At 36.4% G+C, this 25430-nt stretch overlaps 1 protein-coding gene across 4 annotated transcripts in view; it reads right to left on the bottom strand.

Annotated features, from left to right (window-relative positions):
* LSM14A (LSM14A mRNA processing body assembly factor) overlaps positions 1-25430 on the bottom strand; it is a 58988-nt gene that overhangs the window by 14949 nt on the left and 18609 nt on the right. For all 4 annotated transcript variants that reach the window (XM_039231906.1, XM_039231905.1, XM_039231903.1 and 1 more), the window contains exons 2-4: positions 10971-11134; positions 8062-8191; positions 2320-2442 (exon numbers count right to left, since the gene is read on the bottom strand). In XM_039231906.1, the coding sequence (XP_039087837.1) occupies positions 2320-2442; positions 8062-8191; positions 10971-11134 (417 nt within the window). The remainder of the gene's footprint in view (positions 1-2319; positions 2443-8061; positions 8192-10970; positions 11135-25430) is intronic.

Below are 25430 nucleotides of genomic sequence, written 5' to 3' on the forward strand. Positions count from 1 at the left end.
AAGTACAAAGTCACAGCACTGGCAAATAAAACTAATTCTAATTATTTATGCTTATTTCTTTTTCATGTGTTCCTGATTTGGCTAAAAATTCCAGAACAATGCTGAATTGCAGTGCTAACAGATTTCCTTATTTATGATTTTACTAAGTGCTTCAATATTAAAGTTAATGTTCACTACTGATTAAGATATCTAACATCTACTAAACACTGTGTCAGGCACTATGTTAAGGACACTGCACAAATTTTAAGAAATGTAATTCTCACAGTGTTAGTTAACAATAAAGTCCATTTTAATTTTTTTTAAAGTTTATTTATTTTTGAGAGAGAGAGAGAGAGAGAGAGAATGATGGAGGGACAGAGAGAGAGAAAGAATCCCAAAGAGGCTCTGCACTGTCATCGCAGGAGCCTGAAGTGGGGATCAAATCCACAAACTGTGAGATCATGACTTGAGCTGAAATCAAGAGTCAGACAATCATCTGAGCCATCCAGGTGCCCCCATTTTAGTTTTTAAGATTTTATTTTTAAGTAATTAATGTCTATACCCAATGTGGGGCTTGAAATCACAACCTGGAGATCAAGTGTTGCATCCTCTACTGACTGAGCCAGCCAGGGGCCCCCTAAAGTCCCATTTTATAGTTTAGAAAAACAAATGCTTAAAAAACATGAAGTATTTTATCTAAGAAAGAATTCTTAAAAACAACGACTTTAGCTTCATATAAAAATAGATACAGAATCTTGGGACCACCAAAGATTGTAAGTCTGGCTGATGGAAAAATAGATTAAAAAACTAAAAGGTCCTTTAAGAAGCTAATTAGAACGCACATCCCCAAACTCCAAGGAGTCTGATATAGCAGTTTTCAGGATCTACATATACTTTATTTTTTTAAAGTTTTTAAATGTTTATTTTTGAGAGGGAAAGGAGAGAGAGGGAGAGGAAGAGAGAAGGAGGTGGGGGGGTGGGGGGAGAGTGGGGGAGAGGGAGAGAGGGAGAGAGGGAGAGAGGGAGAGAGGGAGAGAGGGAGACAGGGAGACAGGGAGAGAGGGAGCGAGAGCGCATGAATAGTGGAAAGAGAGACACAGAATCTGAAGCAGGCTCCAAGCTGTGAGCACAGAGCATGATGCAGGGGTCAAACCTGTGAACCATGAGATCATGACCTGAGCTGAAGTCAGACACTTAACCGACTGAGCCACCCAGGCGCCCCTTAAAGTTGTTCTTTTCTTTATCTTTTTCTTCCCCTGGATTTACATTTAAAACTTTTTAAAATTTATTTATTTACTGAGAGAGAGCGAGCATGAGCACGCGCAGATGGGGGCGAGGTGGGGGGGGGGGGGGCGAATGAATCCCAAGCAGGCTTCATGCTGTCAGCAGAGAGCCCAACATGGGACCACCCAGGCGCCCCTTAGGATCTACACCTTTAAGAAGCACCCTGGATGATTTGGTTGTGGTGGTCCACACTGAGAACCACTGCTTTAGATTCTGTGAGGATGCTAGGAAAGACCCAACAGCAAAAAGCAAAGCTTGCTTTTTTTTATTCTAAAAAAGCTGTTTCTTTTTGTTGTTGGTGCTAATGTTTATTATTTTTGAGAGAGAGCGCAAGTGAGGGAGGGGGGGAAGGGGAGGAGACAGAGGATCCTAAGAAGGCTCTGTGCTGACAGCAGAGAGCCCGACACAGGGGTCAAACTCATGAACCGTGAGATCATGACCTGAGCTGAAGTCATATGCTCAAGTGACTGAGGCACTCAGGCTTCCCTTAGCTGCTATTTCAAGTTCATCAAGAATAGTTCATTTTCATGGGCGCCTGGGTTGGCTTAGTTGGTTAAGTGTCCAACTTCGGCTCAGGTTACGATCACATGGTTCGTGGGTTCGAGCCCCGTGTCGGGCTCTGTGCTGACGGCTAGCTCAGAGCCTGGAGCCTGCTTCCAATTCTGTATCTCCTTCTTTCTCTGACCCTCTCCTGCTCACGCTCTCTCTCTCTCTCTCTCAGAAATAAATAAAACATTAAAAAAGAAAAAAAAAAGACTAGTTCATTTTCAATGGTGAGTCTGGGACTAATTTGATATATTTAAGTATTATATGCAAATTATAGAATTGCCTTACAAAATAAAGTGTCAAATTTAGAGAATGTTCACTGGTTTACACATTCAATAATCATTCAATAATATACCTATTTCAAGAGCAAGCAGGAGTAAAATCTTAAAAGAACCAAACAGAAATTACAAATGTGATTTTCAAGCTGCAAAAGCTCTTACATTCAGAGAAAGACAAAAACCACTACAAATGTTAGGAATGGAAATATATGAAGAAAAAAACCCAGCTTACCTTGAGATAACTGTGTTTTTAGAGATCTTGTGTCCTGTGTAAAGGCAGAACCAACTGCACTACTTTGGGATAGGGTACCACTGTTTGATGTTTCTGTTCCAAAGGATGTCAAAGAGCTTCCAGCTTTAAGAGATTTTTTTAATAACAAAAAAAAAAAAGGTATTAATTTAAACCTTTTAGATTTTAATGATGATAATTGTTGCCACCCCTCCCCTCTGTAACACCTGTGCAAATTAATAATACTGAAAAATTAATGAAAGTGCATAAAAAATAATTTGAGAAATTTTTCATGCTATATGAAATAAGCAAGCCAATATATATACTCCAGCTTCCTTGGATGTTAACAAATTTTATTTTTAAAGTTTATTTATTTATTTTGAGAAAGTGTGAGCAGGGGATTGGCAGAGAGGGCAAGAGAGAGAATCCAAGAAGGCTCTGTACTGCCAGTGCAGAGCCTGACATGGGACTTGAACTCACAAATCATGAGATCATGACCTGAGCGGAAACCAAGAGTAGGACACTCAACCAACCGAGCCACTCCAGGCACCCCCAAACAATTTTTATAATAGCAATAGTATCCTAGGCAGTTACATGGATGGGACAGCAAGGAATCATTTCAGAGAAGTAGCAGGAAAAGGTACGTTCTATACCACCAATATTAAGGCTTAATTACTTTAATACTGAGTATCTGCATAAATAGCCAAACTGGCAGATAGGTCTATGAAGAGTTTGTCCAACATTTCTAAGGCAACAGCCAACGGACTCCCAAGATGGCACCAAGGGGTTGCAGTCTGCCTAAAGCAACCACAAAAAGTTCCACTTTTGTGGAATAACAAATCTACTGATATGAACAACAAACACCTAGAAAGAGCCCAAATTCTTTGCTATACATGGTTATGTCAATCTTCTCTAAGTTTCTACAGTACTTATGGATCATTCACTGTTCATATGCTATGTTCTCTTCTGGTAGCACCGCTGATCTGTCTGATACTAATTTGTCTAACATAGTTTTCTTGTTATTAGTGTTTGTATGGTAAGTCATGCTATTTTTTATTCTTTTACCTTCTGTCTTTCAGTGTATTTCTTATAGACATTATATATTTGGATCTTGCTTTGTTTTTGTTAATTCACTTTGATGCTCTCTGCTTTTTAACTGGAATGTTTAATTCCTTTCACTTTACCGAAGTGGATCTTTAACAATCCTTATTTGTCAGTCCCAATGTATAAAATACCCTCCTGGCTTTATGCTTTATCAAGTTCATAAGCATGCTTTCTAATGTTCATCAAACTCAGTGATTAAAAATTTATCTGTATGAAACACAGGAGACAAATGAGAATCATCGTCTAACATGGTCTGACTACTTAACCAGCTAAAATATACCCATTTGTCTGTCTCTTCAGCCAGTATTCCTCCATCTTCTCCATAAGGGTACTGTGAGACTTAGCATGCCATGGCTGTTTTGCTGCTTCCTTTATTGTAGGAGCATTAATTTTTCCTAAGGATCCATTCATTAAAGTCAATAAAGGCTGAAAATCTTTGCACTTAAGAATTACTTTAGCATCTCAGGCAGAGAAGGACAAATATCATATGTTTACACGTATAGGAGGATTAGGAGGAACTTAACTGAGGACCATGGGGGAGAAGAAGGGGGGAAGTGGTGGGGGAAAGGGAGAGAGGCAAACCATGAGAGACTCTTGAATGCTGAGAACAAACTGAGGACTGATGGATGTGGGAGGGGAGGGGGGAGATGGGCATGGAGGAGGGCACTTGTGGGGATGAGCACTGGGTGTTATATGGAAACCAATTTAACAATAAACTATTTGTAAAAAAAATTTTTAAAAATTAAAAAAAAAAAAAAGAATTACTTTAGCATCAGCTTAAAAAAAAAATAGTGTCTTAATTCTGTCTGGTCCAGCACTCCTTTCAATGTATCTGTTTCCCCACTATCTTACAAGATTGTGTGTGTGTGTGTGTGTGTGTGTGTGTATGATATATAGTGAGAAACAGTGTCTCTGCAGATTTAATTTCTTTTGTTTAATTTTTTAAATGTTTTTATTTTTTATTTGTGAGAGAGAGAGAGAGACAGACAGACAGAGACAGTGTGAGCAGGGGAGGGTCAGAGAGAGAAGGAGATACAGAATCGGAAGCAGGATCCAGGTTCTGAGTTAGCTGTCAACACAGAGAGTGACGCAGGGCTCGAACCCACGAACTGTGAGATCATGACCTGACCATGACTAAGCCGAAGTCGGACGCTTAACCAACTGAGCCACCCAGGTGCCCCACTGTAGATGTAATTTCTGTATCTCTTATTATAAGCAAAATTTAAGTATTTTTCCACGTTTAGGGGACATTTGTATTCCTTTCTTTCTGAAAAAGGTGACACCTGCCTCTATTTCTGTTGGGTTGTAAGTCCTCATTTCTGGAAGCCCCATAGATGTTATGGATATTAATCCTTTATGATATAAATTGCAAATAAAACTGTAAAAAGACTATGATATATAAAAGTTAAAAAGGAAAAATTTTCCCCAAAATCGCAATAGTGTTTCCCTCATTTAAACTTCCTTTTTTTCTTTTTTTAAAAAAAAAGTAGGCTTCAAGCCCAGTTCAGAGCCTAATGTGAAGCTTGAACTTATGACCCTGAGATAGAGACCTGAGCTGAAATCAACAGTCTGACAATTGACTGAGCCACCTAGGCATCTCTAACCTTCCTTTTTAAGTCATAATACTGTACTATATTCTGACAATAAAGTAGGCTGGAGGAAAGAAAATGTTATTAAGAAAATCAAATGGTAGAGAAAATACATTTACTACTGTATTTATTGGAAAATAACCCCACGTTAAAGTGGATCTGTGCAGTTTAAACCCATATTGTTCAAGGGTTAATTGCTCTAGAGATTGAAAATGGAAACAAGAGGTTTAGATTAAAATCTGTCTTCATTTGTGCCAACACAAACCACATCTGAGTTAGTGCCTTTTCTAAAAAACACCTGCCACCTTCATCAATGCTCCTATTTTCCTCTTCCTCCTCCTCATCTAACAACTTCTAAATATTATATATAGCTCTCTAGGCACTCCACAAATTATCATACCAATATGGAAATAAAAAAATCAAAAATAGTCTTCTGCAAAAATTACTCAACTGACATAGAAAATACAAATAAAACCCTCTACTTTTGTGATATCCAAAGAACACTAAACTAGCAACTCCCAGTAATATTAAAATTAGACAAACACATTTATAAGTAATAGATATTTCACCACCACGAAATATTTGGGTAAGAAGACCAGGCTCTGAAGAATGGTAGAAGCAGTATTTACTATGTAACACCATGTGCTAGACCCTATTCAAATACTTTATACATATTAAATCATATAAATGTCACAGTAATGTAGGCAAGTACAATAAAAAACTCAGTGTTAGCCAACTATTCAATTTAATTAAAGGAGTCTCAAAAGGATAATTTGCAACCATCCCTTATTTAAAACCTCAGAAAAGGATTCTAACAGTTATAGATAACATAGGGTAAATCTTGATTTACCTTCTCCCTGTATCGTCACATTAGGAGACATGTAATTAGTTAACTATGGCAATACCAAAGTTTATGACTTGATGAAAATAGTGAGCATCAGATCTCTCCATTACAAAGGCACAATGTCTTCCCTGTGTAATTAATAAGTTAACTTTGGGATGATACTTTAGGATGATTTTAATATTCTGTCCAGCACTGTTCACCCAATGATTTTAGCATCCACTAATAATCCTTGCTAATTAATACACTGGAGATGACAAAAACGGTGATTTTTCTACATCTACCATTCCTCCTATTATTTAGCACTTTTCTGTTAAAAAAATAAATAAAGCACTGTTGGGGTGCCTAGCTGGCTCAGTTGGAAGAGTATGCAACTCTAACTGTTGATCTTGGGATCATTAGTTCAAGCCCCATGCTGGGTACAGAGATTACTTAAATAAAGTTCAAAAGAAAAAAGAATAAAGAGCATGGTCTCCTCACCTTCTTTTTTCAAGGGTCCCAGTTCCTTTTAGTGGGGAATGGTATTTAGAAAGCAATTTCAGGTGTATCTTAAAACTCACTAGTCTACACATATTCTTTGCCACTGGGTATCGTTGCTTCTAGGCCCTTTCTATGAACAGAATCAAGAAATAACTAGTTTAAAAAAAATAAGTTCACATTCATACTCAACACCAGAGGGTTCATCACCGCTATATTTCTTTTTTTTTTTTCTCTGAGAGAGAGAGAGACACACACACACACACACACAGCATGAGCAGGGGAGGGTCAGAGAGAGAGGGAGACAAAGAATCCGAAGACAGGCTCCAGGATCTGAGCTAGCTGTCAGAACAGAGCCCGACACGGGGCTCGAACCCATGAACTGTGAGATCATGACCTGAGCTAAAGTCAGACACTTAACTGACTGAGCCACCCAGTCGCCTCTCTTCACCCCTATATTTCGATCTCCCTTCTCCGTGGAAAAAATAGGATTTGCCAATAACATCAATATACTGTATAAACACAAAATAGTTTAAAAATTAACAACATCAATACCACTACCAATTAGAAACTCTAAGTCAGGGCTTTATTACATTTCTATTTATTCTTACAGTATATCCCTACTATGAGTGTAAAAATTACTTGAATTCTTTTTATTCTGTGTGGTTATATGATCAATTTGATATATCCTTAGCACCAGTTGTTTCTGTTTGTATCCAACTTTGGGATTCATTTTTCCCCATCCTTTTTGATTTTGTGAAAGCCAAACATTTACATACTTAAAAAGTCACAACTATATAAAAAAGCATATTTATAAAAAGGAATTAATTTTAATAAAACCTGTTAACACTACTGAGTTTTAAGAGACACTTGAAACTGGATTTGTGATTCAGGGAAACAAGAAAACAAGGTAAACTGATAGTTATTTCAATTGAACTAAGAAAGATTAAGGGCTAGCATTCGAGATATAAAAAGTTATTCTTTACTGTGGGAATTTCAGTAAAGGTGTACTAAAGAGCTACCAGCTATAAAAACAAAACAACACTAAGCTGATCTGATTATATCTATATTATTCTCCTTACACTGTTAATGTTTCTAAAATACTGTTAGAATAAACAAAGCACCACACCCTATATTATGAATATCTTTCCACATTCCACACAATATAAATACTCCTTACTGGCATTATCATTCCCTAATAATTAGAGCATTATCTCTAACCTCTTTTTGAAATCCCAACCTGTTGGGAATAAATGGTTATTTTACTATTATTTTTATTTTTTAAAGTTTTATTTATTTTTAGTTATCTCCACACCCAATTTGGGGCTCGAACACACAATCTTGAGATCAAGAGTCACATATTCTTCTGACTGAGCCAGCCAGGTGCCCCAGAAAAAAATGCTTTATTTTAAATGGATATAGCTTATATAAATTTAAAATAACATTCAAAGAAAATTGGTAATTGGATATATGTAGGTTTAAAAACAAATGTGACTATTCTGAGAGATGACCCTCACAGAACCACTAATCAGTCATCAAGGACTAAATTAAATAAAGCCTTTAAAATAATAGGTTACAAAAGGAACAACAAACAGTATGCCTGCAAATCTGTGTAAAGGCAGGTAAATTAAAAAAGAAAGAAAGAAAGAAAGAAAGAAAGAAAGAAAGAAAGAAAGAAAGAAAGAAAGAAGGAAAGAAAGAAAGAAAGAAAAAAGGAAAAAAAACACAACATACCAACACCAACAGCACCAAACTGCTGCCCAACTAATGAACTTGGACTGAACTGACTGTATGTCGACATCCTGCCAAAAGGTCCATAGGAACCCACTGACTGGAATGAAGAAGTAGATGAGCCTAGTGAAGACTGAAGAAAGACCAAGGGTTATTTTTCCAGGCTCTACACAACGTGTATAGGATGAAAAAATTTGAACATTTACATTTTTAAAAAACCTTTAATTATAATTATTAGATACAAAACCAATTATAACAACTTACAACACGCATTTAATATCAAAACAGTTTAATATCCTTCTGACTTCAATACTTTGCATATCATGGGCCAAATATACTTGATGTGATTTATAAATAATTTTTTCTGCAATAAACTCCTCCTTCGAGTTACGAGTTTTATAGCAGATTTAGGAAAGAAGAAAAGTTACTTGAATAAGTAACTTTGCTTGAAGAAAAAAATATGGGAAAAATTACATCTGGTGCTGACAAAAATAAGACATCTCACTTTTGATTTCGCTCATTATTTTCAATCACTATTAAATTTACAGGAAAGAGATGAAGAAACAAACTATCCCACATAAGACCAATTACATTTTAAAATACATTTATCATTAAGTTAAAGATCATTTTATAAAAACTTCAACTTACTAAACCTAAAATATATTATGAAATGTAAATATGCATTCTATACATTGATTTATCTTAATATATAAAATATTTCATAATACAATACGAAGTGCGCTAATAACGACCAAAAGAATATAAGCTCACTGATGGTAGGACTTTAAATATTAGTTAATATTTGAATCAAAAGATCGAAACTCAAAATTTATGGTGGCTGGAAGAAATTCAACCCAAGTTTGACTTGTGTTCTCTTGGTTCTTATTCCATAAAGCTGATTACTTAAATAACTATTTCCCTGGAGAATTATCAGAAGCTATATATACAAAAGACAATCAGCTAACACTACTATTTGGTGAGGGCTCTCTCTATTAAAATGTGTCTCTTCTCCCTCCATTAAAGAAATTCACATTTTTGGGGTGCCTGGCTGGCTTAATTAGTAAAGCCTGTAACCCTTGATCTCAGGGTCGTGAGTTCAAGCTTTGCATTGGGCGTGGAGCCTACTTAAAAGAAATTTTCTTTTAAGGATTTTCTCAGGATTCCTTCAGACTTACTTCCTCAAAAGTTAAGACTTAAAAACGAGCAAGGGGTATGGGGAGGAGAAGATGAGAGTAGAGAATTTCTCCAGTTTATGTATATTACAAGAATAAATTTAACTATTTCTTATTAAAAAGCATATATTCAGAGATGCCTACTGACTCGGTAAATTGAACATCTGACTCTTGATTTAGGCTCAGGTCATAATCCCAGGGTCATGGGATGGAGCCCTGTGTCTGACTCTGTGATGGAGTCTGCTTAAGACTGATTCTCTCTCTCACAGGGAAAAAAAAAAAAAAAGATTCTCTCTCTCCCTTGCTTGCATGTGCTTTCTAATATTAAAAAAATTTTTTTAAAGGTTATATTCAAGAAAAATAAATACTAAATAAATGTTAAGAGGTACTTTCTCTTTTTTTCTCTTTTTTAAAAATATTTTCTTTTTAACTAATCTCTATACCCAATGTGGGGCTTGAACCTACAACCCTGAAGTCATATTCCCCACTGACTGAGCAAGACAGGCACCCCTCTTTTTTTCCCATTTTAATTTTATACACCATTTACTATTTTCTTTAGAAGAGTTCATCAGGTATTTTCTTTTAATAGCTGGAAGTAAGAGAAATCTTATGCAAGATAATAGTCTGAGAATCTGTTTTGTGGAAAACTAAGATTTTATCACTCAGCATTAAAAAGGGAAGTTAATTTTTAAAAATCTAAAAATATAACCTTAAAAAAAAGTCAACAAGCATATTTTAGTGCACATGACCAAAAATTCTGACAAGAAAAAGGCTGAGAAGAAAATAGATGCAGGAGAAAAACCTTGGGGGTCATAAAGTTTTAATCACCTATGCCCTAAAATGAAAACATTTCTATATGAATCTGCTTCCTCTGCTTTTATAACTAAATTCTGGCAGTTTCTTCCAATTAATATGTAAACAAGTACTGTAATGCATAACCTTTTTAATTCATAATTTACAATCTCTTTGACATCATGTGATTTGTTTCTAATAAATTATAATTTTTTTATTTCCTTTACTGAGAATACTTCAGGTATTCTTTTTTCATACCTTTCTAGAGAATCAAACAATATATATATTAAAATCCTTTTATATTTTTGTGCTACTTTATTATACAACACTGAATGCAAATTATGTAATATACATCTAAAAAAAGTACCTATATGATTTATCACTTTTTTCACTTGAACCTAATAATCTTACCTAAGAGGAGCTGTTATCAGCCTGGTTTATAATATGAACTAAATGTGAATAATATAGTGAGTGGCATGGATTCTGGATTCCAGAACCAGACAGCTCGGGTCTGTTCAAATTGTGGCCCTATCTTAATTTACTCACTTGTAAAAATGAGAATTATAAAAACAAGATTGTACCAAGCTCAGAGAGTATTGTGAGGACTGACTTATTCTATGTGCAATGATCTGAATAGTGCTTCTCATACAGTTAGACATCAATAAATATAAGCTATTTTAACTGTTGCTGAAATAAGAAAATATTTTATGATAAAAGTAAATTCCTCTGCTATCTCTTATTTTATTTAGTCCCAACTTATAATCTAAAGAAAAAAACCTGGATTAAAACATTATCCAGGTATTTTAGGTATCTAGGTAATAGGAAATGCTACATGAACACTCAACTGAGAAAATAAAAAACATGCCAAAATCCAAGAGAAGTACAAGATAAGGCTAGCCATGTACTTGAAGTTTTCTTGCACTCCAAGACAAATTTACTATTTGTTACCTGAACGATAGCTGGGTCCTGAGGCAAAGAACATTGTGGTTTTGGTGGCTCACAAACAGTGAGGTCTTTAATATCACTCCCGCGGAATATTATGTATTCAAAGACTTCATCTCGAGGTGGTATTGGACGATCTGTTGGTCTGTCTTCTGTACCAAAGGATCGAACTGGTGAGAAAACAGAGAATATGTCTACTCATCATATTCAGGTAGTGACTGTCAGAAGTATACTCTTCCAAGTACCAATGAACAGCAGTTCTTAAATGTCAGCTGTGAGAAAATATCCATTAATCTGTAGCTAAAGAAATTTTGTTTAAAAAAGGAGAAAAATAGAGTGGGTTTTGCCTAGAGCTCAATGTGCTCAATTTAAAAAATAATCTGTATTTGAGGTCGTGTTCTTCCTACATCTTTATTTATTTATATCTTTGGTGATTGTGGTGAGAGGAGGTGTTAAAAATGTCCTTTCTTCCACTGCTGATTTATTTTTAATGTCATCATTCAGCAACATAAAAACCTGGCAAACCCCTATGAGATTTCTTGTTGGAGACACAAATGAAAATTTCCCCACAAAATCCCAAATTGAGCTTTAGGATTAAGAGAAGACAATGAAGGGAACATCTTTCTTGGTGAGTGGTAGGTCCTCTAGAAGCCAAGCCAAGTGGCTGTCAGGTATTCAGCCCCAGGGGACAGCCTAAAATGGCCTAGTTACCTAAAATATCTATCTCATAATTAAATCTGATTATTTCAACACTTAAGATAGCATGACTCAAAGTTAAACTGCAGACCACCTGCACAAAGGTAAGTTGGCTAAAACGATTTCTGGGATCCTATTCAAATCCACCGAATCAGACTTTGAGGAAAGTCTAAAAATCTCTATTTTAAACCAATTCCTCAAGAGTTTCTTATGAACACTAAAGTTTCAGCTTTACTCTCTTAGACTTCTGAAAATGTTTGCACCCATATGGAAGTTCCAAATAAGGAAGTTTGAAAGATCATATATTATCCACTTAAAGACTGTCCTAAAGGGAGTAAACTGTTTAACACTGTGCAACATTTTGAATGTACAGATTTTTCTGCAGAATAGATTCACGGCTAGATTAAATATGAATGCTACTTATTTTAAATAATGACCCCTCATCCTAAAAATTCTATTACTTATGCTGCCTCCTGGAAAGATAGTGGCATAGACATAGGCTTGCAGAAGAATATCCCTCCCTAAAATTAAAGAAAATGAAAAGTTAAAATATCCCTACTGAGATCTCAAATTCATCCCAGAAATTTTTTATTAAGAAGTGTCACTCAGCCACTGAATTTGTCAGTACAAACTGGAAGGCCAGTCTGAGAATCCACATGCAGCATGCCCTGAGAAATTTTCACTGGCACCTCCATATTGGCAGATGGGGACAGAAACACTGATGCGGTAAGGGAAAAGATGTAGAATGCCCTAGTTTAAGTTCTTCTTTCCCTACTGCCCAAAGAGTACTTTATAAGGAGAGGAGTAAGTGACAAGGTTCTATTTTCTGTCCTGTATCCAAAAGGAAGGATAAAGAGTTAGAAAAATCAGGATTAAGAAACTTGAATAATCAGCATCACCCCTAACAGCAGCACCACCACAACCACCACACAATGCATAAAGTCCCAAGCCTCAAAAGTAATAGACTAGTTCATCTGAAGCAGAGGGAGGAAAAATTAAAGGTCCTCCTTATACAAAAACGACGGACGAGCTCCATTAGGTTTTCCAAGGCCTAAAAAAACTATTCAAACTATACACATGTATTCAATAGATAAATGAAAAATCCATGCAGGAATAATATTTGTCCCAGGAAATAGGAGGAAATTTCAGGAAAAATTGCTTTACGTTCTTGAGAAAAATAAAACTCCTATGATCAAATGATACTGAGGGGTGTCTGGGTGGCTCGGTCAGTTAAGCATCTGACTCTTGATTCTGGCTCTGGTCATGATCTCACTGTATGTTCTATAGAGCCCCTTGTTGGGCTCTGCAATGATGGGTCAAAGCCGGCTTGGGAATCGATCTTTCTCCCTCTCTCTCTGCTCCTCCCCTGCTCATGCATGCACACTCTCTTTCTCAAAATAAATAAACTTAAAAAAAAAAAAAAAGATACTGAAAAGGTAGCATACAGAGTTAAGGAAAGAAGAGACAAGACAAATATATAATATATATAGTTATTAGCAGAACTAATAACTACAACAACAGAATAGTCAAAGCAGTAAAACCAAGTCATTAATAGAGAATAATTTTGAGAAAAAGCAAGTAAGATGTAAAGAAAAAATACAGCAATAAAATGGTTGGAGGCGACTGTTTTGCCGATCCAACAGTTAACTGATGCTGGTTACAAAGACAACAGAATGAGAAAATATACTTAAATATGTAACAGAAATTTCCTGACATGAAGATCTAAATTTGATCAAAAGGTTTCACTGTATTTCCAGAAAAAGATTTAGTGCTCTATAAGCTATAGAGACTTTTCCTTTGCTGTATCAAAATAAAGAGCTCACAGAAACAGTGGTATCTAATAAAAGATAAGAAATGGAAGAATAAATTCATTCAAGCACATAAACGTGCATGAAAATTTACTATGGTCTTAGAACATAATGTGTTGAATAGTTCTCAAAAAGCTGCAAAGTTACCTATTGACAAAATCAATCAGGACAGCATATCACATAGTATTCTAATAAAAACTGGAAGATGAAGATGAGTGGAAACAGGAAAACACAAAAGGAAGTACATAAATTAATACTCTCCTTTTTTATAGCAGGGAGTCACCTAATAAAATTTTGGGGAAAGCTGATAAATATGTGGGCTTAAAATTTTGTTATTTGAGGTCCTAAGGTAACCAACAATACAGTTTAAAGCTAAGGGCACATTTTCCAAAATGTGGTGTGAAGAAAATCTCTATCATAAAGCAAAAGAGGAAAATGAAAAAGTATGAAAATAGGGACCATGGAGAATGAACTGCACACACCAAGAGTACGGAAAACATGCTCTAATGATGACTGATCTGATTAGATTTAAGGTTTCCAAGAGACACTTCTTGGACCATTGTAAAGGACAAATTACTTAAAAGAGATCAGAAGGACACACATGATTGGAAGATAATACAAATAGCCTGGACACTGTGAGTGGAAAGAAAGACACAGAAAACGTAGGGTATTACCACTACTGTTCAGCTACAACACATTTCAAAACACGAATTAGCTCATGTACATATACACTAAGAAATCACACTGGTTCACCCCAATTTTTCCTGTTATTTAATTTTTGCGCTTGCAGCAGCTAAACATAGCAAACCATGGAAGAACAGTATATGATCCCCACTCACCCCAAGTTTCCTTTTGGCTCAATCCAGTTATATAAAGAAGACTTAAAAGTGGTTATTGCGTGGTTCTCCCTGATCTTTATGCACTCGTCTCCAGCAACATGCCTCAATTCTTGTATCTTCTTCCATAAGGCTTTCAATTTTTTCTTTAAAGCCGACAACTTTATTAGGTATATGTCACCAGTATTTTTGTTAATGCTATCATTTTAATTTTTAAAAATCGTGGTAAGAACACGAGATCCTCTTAACAAATTTTTAAGCATAGAGTACAGTATTTGCATAACAAAATGTTGTATAATAGAGATCTAGAACTCTATCATCTTTTTAAAAAAATATTTAATGTTTTTTATTTTTGAGAGACATAGAGCACAAGCAGGGGAGGGGCAGAGACAAAGAGGGAGACAGACTCTGAAACAGTTTCCAGACTCTGCACTGTGAGCACAGAGCATGACGAGGGGCTCAGACTCAGGAATGATGAGATCATGACCTGAGCTGAAGCCGTACGCTTAACTGACTAAGCCACCCAAGCAGCCCTAGAACTCTCATTTTGCTCAACTAAAACTTTATACCTACAGAACTATGATTCTTCATTTCCCCCACTCTTGGCCCCTGGCAACCAATATTATATGGTATTTGTCTTTTGTGACTGTGGAAAACAAAGTGAAAATGGAAAATGGAAGCAGAAGACTAGTCTGGAAGTTACCAGGCAAGAAATGGTGAAAAGGAAATTAAAGAAAGGGGTCAGTCTTTTTTCTTTTTTTGAGTTTAGAAAAAAAAAAACCCAGAAGTTTATTATTTTCTGAAAAAAATTATGATCATACCACACATAGAAATTAAATGATAAAGAAGCAGTATTTCTTCAGAGTCCCACTACTTTAGTTTTTTTCCTACCTTTTTAAAAAATTAACTTACTTTTAAATTTATATCCAAGTTAGTTAGCATACAGTGCAACACTGATTTCAGGAGGAGATTCCTTAATGTCCCTCACCCATTTAGGCCACCCTCCCTCCCATAGCCCCTCCAGCAACCCTGTTTGTTCTCCCTATTTAAGACTCTCTTATGTTTTGTCCTCCTCATTGTTTTTATATGATTTTTGCTTCTTTTCGGTTATGTTAATCTGTTTTGTAGACTAAAGTCCTCATTATGAGTGAATTCATATGATATTCGTCTAAGAAAGGGATCAGTCTTAAAGAGACTCAAACTTGGGGCACCTGGGTGGCTCAATCAGTTAAGCATCCCACCAAGTTGAGGTCCTGGTCATAATCTCCCGTGCAGTCGGCACAGAGCCTGCTTGGGATTCTCTCTCTGCCCCTCCCCTGCTCACGTGCTCTTTTTCTCTCTCAAAAAAATTAACTTTAAAAAAAAAAAAGGAGACACAAGCTCACCAAAATACTATGATATATTGAATGCAATTTCTTAGAATTCTTTAACTCTGATCATTTTTTTCAAAAGAGACAGGTATATTATTTGTAGTTATCAAAAAATCAGATAAATGTATAGTAACATGTTATATGAGGCAGATTAGAAAACTGTAATTTTCAAGAGATCACAACTACCTAAAATAAAAACAAGATGCAACTGCCATAATGAAAGATGGTAAAGTAGGAAGATCCAGGAATCAGTCCCTACACTCAAAACGATTTAGTTGCTATGTAAAGTCTAATAACCCATTTTGGAACTGGGAAGTAGACTCATACATACACTTGTAGCATCTGTGGGAGTACTTGATGAAGAAAGAGGCTAACTTGCCATAAATTTTAGCATTTTGCATAGTGGCAGGCTGTTATCATTCATTAACTACCAATTCCACAAAAGGCAGCTATGGGGATGGTGGCTCATGTTTCTGGTGCAGCTTTGTTAGTGATAGGGGGACACTAGGAAGCATATTCTACAAAAATTAGGGTTGAGGGACCGCTGTTTTAACCCTCAAGGGCCAAAAGCACTTCCCCCATAGTGTTCTTAAAGTATTTAAAACCAACAGATTATCCTTCCCCTCAACCAACAACAGCAGAATATACATTATTCTCAATTGCACGCGAAACATTCTTGAGGACAGATCACGTTAGGCCAAATTCAACTCTCAATAGATTGAAAACAATTGAGATTTGCAAAGTATCTTCTCTGACCACAGTGGAATAAAGTTAGAAATCAATAATAAAAGGAAAACTGTAAAGTTCACAAGTACTTGGAAATTAAATAACACACTCTTAAATAACCAATGAGCCAAAAAAAAAAAAAATCACTAAGGAAATTAAGAAAAATTGAGACAAATGAAAAAGAAAACACAACATGCCACAATTATGGGATATAAAGAATGACATACTCAAAAGGAAAATTTATAGCTATAATCACATTAAAAAAAATCTCAAATCAACTTTACATCTTAAAAAAAAACTAGAATAATAGCAAACTAAACCCAAACCCAGCAAAAAGAAGGAATAAGAGAGATTAGAGCAGAGATTAACAACACAGAGAACAGAAAAGTAGAATCACAAAACCAAAAGTAGGTTCTTGGAAAAGACCCAATAAAATTGACAAATCTTTAGCTAGAATGACTAGGGAAAAAAGGTGAGAAGATGCAAATAACTAAAATCAGAAACGAAAGCAAGGACATTGCTATCAACCTTGTGGAATTTAAAAGGCTTGTAACTAACTAACTAACTAACTAGGCCAACTAACTAGAAAATCTGGATGAAAGAGAAAAATCTCTAGAAATATCAAATTAACAAAATGGACTCAAGAAACAGAAAATCTTAACAGACCTGTAACAAGTAAAGAGATTGAACCAATAATCAAAAACCTCCAAAGAACTAGGACCAGATGGTTTTACTGGTGAATTTTATCAAACTTTTAAAGAAAAAAAAAAACAAAAAAACCAATCCTACTCAGACTCCTCCAAAAAGAGAAGAAAAGGGAATACTTCCTAATAGACTCTTCGAGGCCAGTGTTACTCTGATACTAAAGTCAGACAAAGATACCATAAGAAAACTAAAGACCAGTATCTCTTATGAATACAGCTATATAAGTCCTCAACAAAGTAACAGTAAAGAAAATCCAAAAGTTTATTAGAAGGATTATTTATCACCACCAATGGGGATTTTATCCTAAGAAGGTATGGGTAGCTGAACATCAAAAAAATCTGGGGTGCCTGGGTGATTCAGTTGGTTAAGCATCTGACTCTTGATTTCAGCTCAGGTCACAATCTCACAGTTTGAGGGATCCAGCCCCAAATTGGGCTCCACACTGTCAGCATGGAGCCTGCTTGGGATTCTCATTCTCTCTCTCTACCTGCTTGCATACATGCTCTCTCTTTTCCAAAGTAAATAAATAAACTCAAACAAATCCAATGTAATACACATTAATAGATCAAAGGGGGAGAATACCTAACACAATCATTTCAATAGATGCAAAAAAACCACATTTGACAAAATTTAACACCCTTTTATGATAAAAACACTTAGCAAACAAGGAATAGAAGGAATTTCCTTAACAGGATAAATGGCATATATGAAAAACCATTAGCTAACATCATATTTACTGGTAAAAGACTGAAAACTTTCCCCTAAGATCAGAAACAGGACAAAGATGTCCACTTTCATCTCTGCTACTCAATGTATTACAAGTTCTAGACAGCACAGTTAGCAAGGAAAAAAAAAGGGATCCAAACTGGAGAGGAAGAAGTAACTCTCTTCTTGCAGATGACATGATTCCATATATGGGAATTTTACATATACAGAATCTATTAAAAAACTAAAACAAACTACTGTTAAATGATTTCAGCAAAGTTACAGGTACAATATCAAAACACAAAAATCTGGGGGTGCCTGAGTAGCTTGGTCGGCTGAGCATCCAACTTCCACTCAGGTCATGATCTCGCAGTTCATGAATTTAAGCCCCACGTCAGGCTCTGCTGACAGCTCAGAGCCTAGAGCCTGCTTTGGATTCTGTGTCTCCCTCTCTGTCCCTCCCCTGCTCATGCTCTGGCTCTCTCTCTCTCAAAAGTAAATAAACATTAAAACAATTTTTTTAATTAAAAAAATCTCCTTTATGGTACCATCCAAATGAATAAAATATCTAAGAATAAATTAAACAAAGGAGGTAAAAGACTTGTACACTGACAATTACAAAATATTACTGAAATAAATTAAAGAGCAGCTAAACAAATGAAAAGTCATCCCATGTTCATGGACTGGAAGATTTAAGTACTAAGATTACAATGCTCCCTAGAGTGAGCTACAGATTCGGTGCAATCCTTATTGAAAATACAATTCCCCTGCCCTGCAAAAGGGTAAACCCAAAGTTCAAATTCATATGAATCTTTGAGGGAACCTGAAGAGCCTAAAAAGGTTGGAAGACTCATTTCCCAACTTCAAAACTTACTACTAAGTTACAGTGGTCAAAACAACATGCTAGACCTACAAGGTTAGACATACAGATTTATGGAATGGAACAGAGTTCAGAAATAAACCCAAACATCTATGGCCAATTGATCTTAGATAAGGGTTCAAGGATATTCAATGAGGGAAAGAATGATCTCTTCAAACAACGGTTGTGGGATCACTGAATGACTATATACAAAAGAATGAGACTGGAACTCTACCTTATTCCAAAACAAAATTTAACTCAAAGCAGGTATGATACTGTAATACTGTAAAAACAATATATATTTGGTCTTTGTCTGATGCTCCTGGCCAGAACTAAAACCTTTGTGATTTCCTTAAGAGATAAAGGTACTAAGAGCATCTTTTTTTTTTCCCTTAAAGATTTTATTAAGTAATCTCTACACCCAACATGGGGCTTCAACTCATAACTCCAGTGCCAGCAAAGCACACTGATGTTCTTTTGTTCTAATATTTGGTTCTTGACCCTGGTTCCTAATACAGACCTCCTAAATCTCTTGGAATTTCCTGGGCAATAAGAGGATCTTTTGTTCTAATGAGGAGAGTCAGGGTGGGCTCCTGGACAGTTTCAGAAAAGTGGCTGGTCACCAGAAAGACCATTCTCTGGGGAGGAGAAAGGGGCTGGAGACTGAGTTGATAAATTGATCACGCCCACATGATGAAACGTCAAAAAAAAATCCCTGAACTATGGGGTTTAGAGAGCTTCTGGGTTGGTGAACACGTGGAGGTGCTGGGAGAACTCACTTGGAAAAAGCATAGGATCTTTGTATTTCTTCCCACATATCTTGCCATACGTATCTCTTCCATCTGGGTGTTCTTGAGTTGTATCCTCTTATATAAACCAATAATCTAATAAGTAAGCTGATTTCCTGAGTTTTGTGAGCCATTCTATCAAATGATCAAACCAAGGTGGGGGGGGGGGGGTCACAGGAACTACCAAATTATAGCCAGTTGGTTAAAAGTACAGTTCGCAACTTGTGACTGGAGACTTGTGTGTGAAGTAGGCGGGACAGGGTGTCTTGCAGGACTGAGCCATTAACCTATGGGTTCTGACGCCAACTTCAGATAGTGTGAGAAAATAAATTAAATCGTAGGATACCCAGTTGGTGTCTAGAGAGTTGGGAAAACTGGTTGATGTAATTGACTTGACACATGTGGTGGTAGCCAGAACTGAGTAAACTGATAAGTACAGGAAAAGCAGTTTTTCTTTTAGTGAATCAACAATATAAATAAAGCCAAAACTACAAAACTATTAAGAGAACACAGAAGTAGGAGTGCCTGGGTGGCTTAGTTGGTTAAGCATCTGACTCTTGGTTTTGGCTCAGGTTACGATCTCACGGTTTGTGGGACAGAGCCCAAGTCAGGCTCTGCACTGACAGCAATAGAGCCTGCTTAGGATTCTCTCCCTCTGCCCCTCTCCCACTAGCACACATGCTCTCTGAAAATAAATTTTAAAAAAGAGTAACATAGGAGTAAATCTTAGTGTATATGCTGTCGAAGCAAGCATGGGAGTAAATCTGACCTCAGCTTTGACAATGGATTCTTAGATTTGACACTGAAAGCATGAGCATCAAAAGAAAAAATAAACTTGACCTCACAAAAATTAAAACATTCTAGGGGCACCTGGGTGGCTCAGTTGGTTAAGTGTCCCACCTTCATGAGATCAAGCCCTGCATCAAGTATGGAGCCTGCTTAAGATTCTCTCTCTCTCTCTCTCTCTCTCTCTCTCTCTCTCTCTGCCCTTTCCCCTGCTTGTGTATGTGCCTGGCATGCCCTCTCTCCCTCTCAAAACAAAAAACAAAAACCCAAAACACATTCTGTGCATCAAAGAACAGTATCGAGAATGGTAAAAGACAAGCTATGTAATGGGAGAAATATTTGCAAGTCATATACAAGGGTTTAATATCTAGAATACATTAAGAACTCTTAACAACTCAACAACAAAAAACAAGCCACCCAATTAAAAATAGGTAAAATCTTGAAAAGATACTTCTCATAAAAAGATATACAAGTAGCCAATAAGCTTGTGAAAGAGATTTAATATCCTGTGTCATTATGTTAATACAAATCAAAACTATAATGAAAAGACTACTTCAAAACTACTAGAATGGCTTTGCTAATAAAACAGAAAATAAATACTGGTAAGGATATGGAGAAATAGGAATCTTTGATACTGTCAATAGAAATGTAAAACAGTACAGTTGCTGTGGAAAATAGAGCTTGGTGGTTCCTCGAAATCTTAAGTGTAGAATTACCATATTACTCAGCGATTTCACTTATATGTGTGAAAACCTATGTCCACACAGAAACTTACACATAAATGTTTAAAGCAGTATTACATTACAGCTACATTACAGCCAAAAGATGGAAACAATCCAATGCCCACCAACAGATGAATGAATAAACAAGTGTTTTTTTTATATTCAGAGACATACGTACACACACAGAGAATATTATCCAGCCGTAAAAAGGAATGAAATGCTGATACATATCACAACTAGAAAGAAACTCCAAAACATTATAATAAGTGAAAGCCAGATCCATCCATTTTACATATATCCAGAGTAGGAAAAGCCATAGAGACCCAAAAGAGATAAGGGGTTACTAGAGGAAAAGAGAATTGGGGAGGGATTATGTAATGAGTAGGGGTATTCTTCTAAGGTGATGAAAAAATTTTGAAACTAAAGTGAGGTGGTGGTTGTATAACACTATGACTAGACTAAATGCCACCAAATCACATAACTTTATAACGGTTAATTGTGTTATGTGAATTTCACCTCAATAATCTCCCTCCACCCAAATACAAACATATCCTTGAAGAGAACACACAAAACGGTAATAATAGTTGAGTTAGATGTTGACACTAGGAGAGGTTATCCTCTCTATTCTAAACTTCATCACAGTGCTATTTAATTTTAGTTAAGTACTCCAGTTTTTTTATTCCCCAAACCAGAAAAGCCAAAGTTTTAGGTCATTGTTTAATAAAACAGAGTGGGGAAATAGGGAACAGATTTTTCTCTAACAGTCTTAAAGAATATAATCAGGGGCACCTGGGTGGCTCAGGTGGTTAAGTGTTCAACTATTTCGGCTCAGGTCACAATCTCACAGTTCATCAGTTAGAGCCCTGCATCTGCACTGTCAGTGCAGAGCCTGCTTGGGATTCTCTCTCAAAATAAATAAATAACTTAAAAAAATACATAATCAACTACCTATTTCTGGCTACAATTTATTAAGAGAAATGCGTCCTATGATTGTCTTTAAAAAAAATATATATATTAGGAGTGACTGGGTGGCTCAGTCAGTTGACTGTCCAATTTCAGCTCAGGTCATGATCTCACAGTCTGTGAGTTTGAGTCCCACATTGAGCTCACTGCTGTCAGCAGAGAGCCCACTTTGGATCCTCTGTATCGGTCTCTCTGACTCTCCTGGACTTGCCTGCAAACACACTCTCTCAGAAACAAACATCAGAACAAAAAATGTAAGTAGGGCCAAGGTTCTGGCAAAAATCACTTACCTAAAAAACAAAACAAAAACTCTACTTCTAATAGATCAAGTTCATATATCACACTAATATCAAATCTAGTTACCAGTACATTAATACTGCTACATACAGTCATAGTACATGGATAGAGGGAAGAGCTATAGTGACCAACTTCTCAATACAATATCTCTATTATGAAGTAATAAAGCTTTCTAAGTTAGAACATCATACACATATGCATGCTAAATATAGTCAGTATGCACAAAATGACGTTAGTATTTTCCAAAGACTTCACTTTTGGACACAAACTAAAAATTATAAATTAGGCTCTAATACCACTAGATATGGAAGAAAAACAGTCTGTTGAATATCAAAATGTGAGAGCAATAAACAAAAGGTTGAATTATTCAAGAAATGTCCAAAAGTAAATTAGAAATCTAAGACTATGTTCAAATGGATGTCTAGAATAAGATTTCTAATCTAGTCTTAAAGTGAAAACTTCTGTCAAATATCAGTTTTAAGAGCTGGTCCCAATCCACTTAACATAACCTTAAATTTCAGCCAAGCTCATTATTTTCAATACACAGAGTGGGTTTTCTGTCCCCTACCATAGCTTCTCCCCCCATTCAACCCATCCTAAATTTCAGCTTATATACCACTTTTATTCATCAGATTTCTCCAGAGAAACAGAACCAACAGGATGTGTTTGCGTTAAGGAACTGGTTCATGTGAAAATCCAAAATCTGTAGAGTAGGTTGGCAGGCTGGAAATTCAGGGAAGAGCCAGGTGGTCTGCTGGCAAAATTCCTTCTTGCTCAGGGGAAGTCACTCTTTGTTCGATTAAGGCCTTCAACTGATTGGATGAGGCCCACTCACATCATGGAAGGTAATCTGTTTTACTTAAGTCTACTGATGTAAAAATTAATCTCAACCAAAAAACATTTGCACAGAAACATCCAGAATATTTGACCAGATATCTGGGCACCTGGCCCAGCCAAAGTGATACAACTCGATCAGTAATACTTCCAGGTGGAAGGAACAAATTCTCCCTCTAAAAATGGAAGTGCATTCTATCCCTGTCTATAGCTCCTACTTCCCAGAATTCCTAGATCTTCAGGAGAAAGATCTGTATCTAAGTAATCTTTGCAACTCCCCCAGTACCTAACACAGTGCCCTACATACTGCTGACATTTCAACACTTCTTGAAATAAATTCCAAAGTGGAAAAAGCTATTAAGTAAGCAATTTCCAAAATTACTGGATGACTACATCAAAAAGAAATAACAATTAGACACCAATAGACAGGAAAACAGAGAAGCAGCATTATTTAAAAAACAGCATATATGTAAAAGCATTGAACCAGTGGAAAAAAAGTGAAAAGTTGCACTTGGTATTTTTCTCCTCTGATATTTATCCAGAAATACAGTTCTTGTTGCACATCTAGTATCATACATTAACCCTTGGTGAAAGCATATGAAATACTGAGTATTTAATACCTGTTATACATGGTTTAATTAAATACTAAAAGAGTAGCGTTCATAAAGCTATCTTTTCTACAATGTAGTATCCTCATACAGACGCTGAAAGCATGCTCTTGAATTTTTATTTGGGAGGGACACAGGCCTGCTTGTGAATCACATCACAAACTGCCTCCACAGAGCTTCACTTCCCATATACCTGCACTTTGGCCCTTTCTTCACTTTCACCCATACTACTTTGTGTCAGGGAACATTACTGCACTGAGTAAAAACATCTGTCTCTGGCCTCTATCATCACTTCCTGTACCCAACTATAAACATGTCATCCCTAATAGACTTTACTACCCACCTTCTCTCTGAAATATTCTGAATCTCCTTAGCACTTAATCATATGCCAATCACTGGTGATCCAAAGCCAAAAACCACCTCCACTTCCAGAGTTTACAACCCAGATGACTTTCCCCTCACCTTTTAAACATTCTTAGAACCAACTCCTTTCTACTTTAAAGGATGGAGTGCCTGGATGGCTCAGTCGGTTAAGGGACTCTTGATTTCAGCTCAGGTCATGGTCTCAAGGCTTGTGAGTTTGAGTCCCATATCGGGCTCCACAATAGCAGTGTGGAACCTTCTTGGGATTCTATCTCCTTTTCTCCCACTCTCTCAAAATAAATAAACTTTAAAAAAAATTAGGGGCACTTGGGTGGCTCAGTTGATTAAACATCTGACTCTGGGTTTCTGCTCAGGTCATGATCTCACGGTTCTTGAGTTCAACCCCACATCAGGCTCCTCCGCACCGACAGTGTGGAGCCTGCTTGGGATTCTTTCTCTCTTCCTCTCTCAAAATAAAACAGACTTTGGAAAAAAAGAAATTTTAAATAAATAAATAACTGATAAAGTAAAAGATCTTGTCCTTTTCATCAATACATTTAATCATCTTCACTGATTTTCTTCCCTCTTGCTTGCACTCCTGGGGGAAGAAAGACCCTTACATTTCCTTTAACCTAAAGTCATCTCCCACAATTACAGGTTTGAGACCTTGCTCAGTTAACTAGCTCCTCTCATTTGCAACTTCACTTCCCATGCAAAATTCTTCCCCTCGAATTACTAATACATGTAGATTTACTCAAATGTAGCTTTCCTTAACCATGATAATTTCAGACCAAGTGTAAGGGAAGAATGACTTGTGAGAATAAGAATTTTTTTTTTTTTTTTTTATTTCTAGGAGAGAGAGAGAGACAGCGCGAGCAGGGGAGGGTCAGAGAGAGATGGAGTCACAGACTGAAACAGGCTCCAGGCTCTGAGCCGGCAGTCAGCACAGAGCCCGACGCGGGGCCCGAACCCACGAACCGCGAGATCATGATCTAAGCGAAAGTCAGACGCTTAACCGACTAAGCCACCCAGGAGCCCCGAGAATAAGAATTTAGGAAGAGTGGCATGAAGAGAGAATTGCAAAACCAAAAAGCAATTAAAAAATTTAGATGGTGAGGCAATAACAGTAAGACAACAGTAATAATGTTAAACACATTTACAAAGACATTTTTGAAAATATAGGTAAGAGAGACTCTGAAACATTCCTATCAAGCACAGGATGGCAAAAGAAAATTGAAGTATAATAATCATCACTATTAATCTGAGAGAAGAAAATATCTTTAATAGTGTCTTCATTTATCACACTATCTTCTATTAAGTATCAAGCTGTTCAACTAATTTTCCAATGAAGGAAATTTTTCAGAAATAATAACCCTTCATGTGACCAAGAAAGAGTTGAT

The sequence above is a fragment of the Hyaena hyaena genome, unplaced genomic scaffold (genome assembly GCF_003009895.1).
Source record: "Hyaena hyaena isolate Hyena2069 unplaced genomic scaffold, ASM300989v1 scaffold_61, whole genome shotgun sequence".
Lineage (NCBI taxonomy): Eukaryota > Metazoa > Chordata > Mammalia > Carnivora > Hyaenidae > Hyaena > Hyaena hyaena.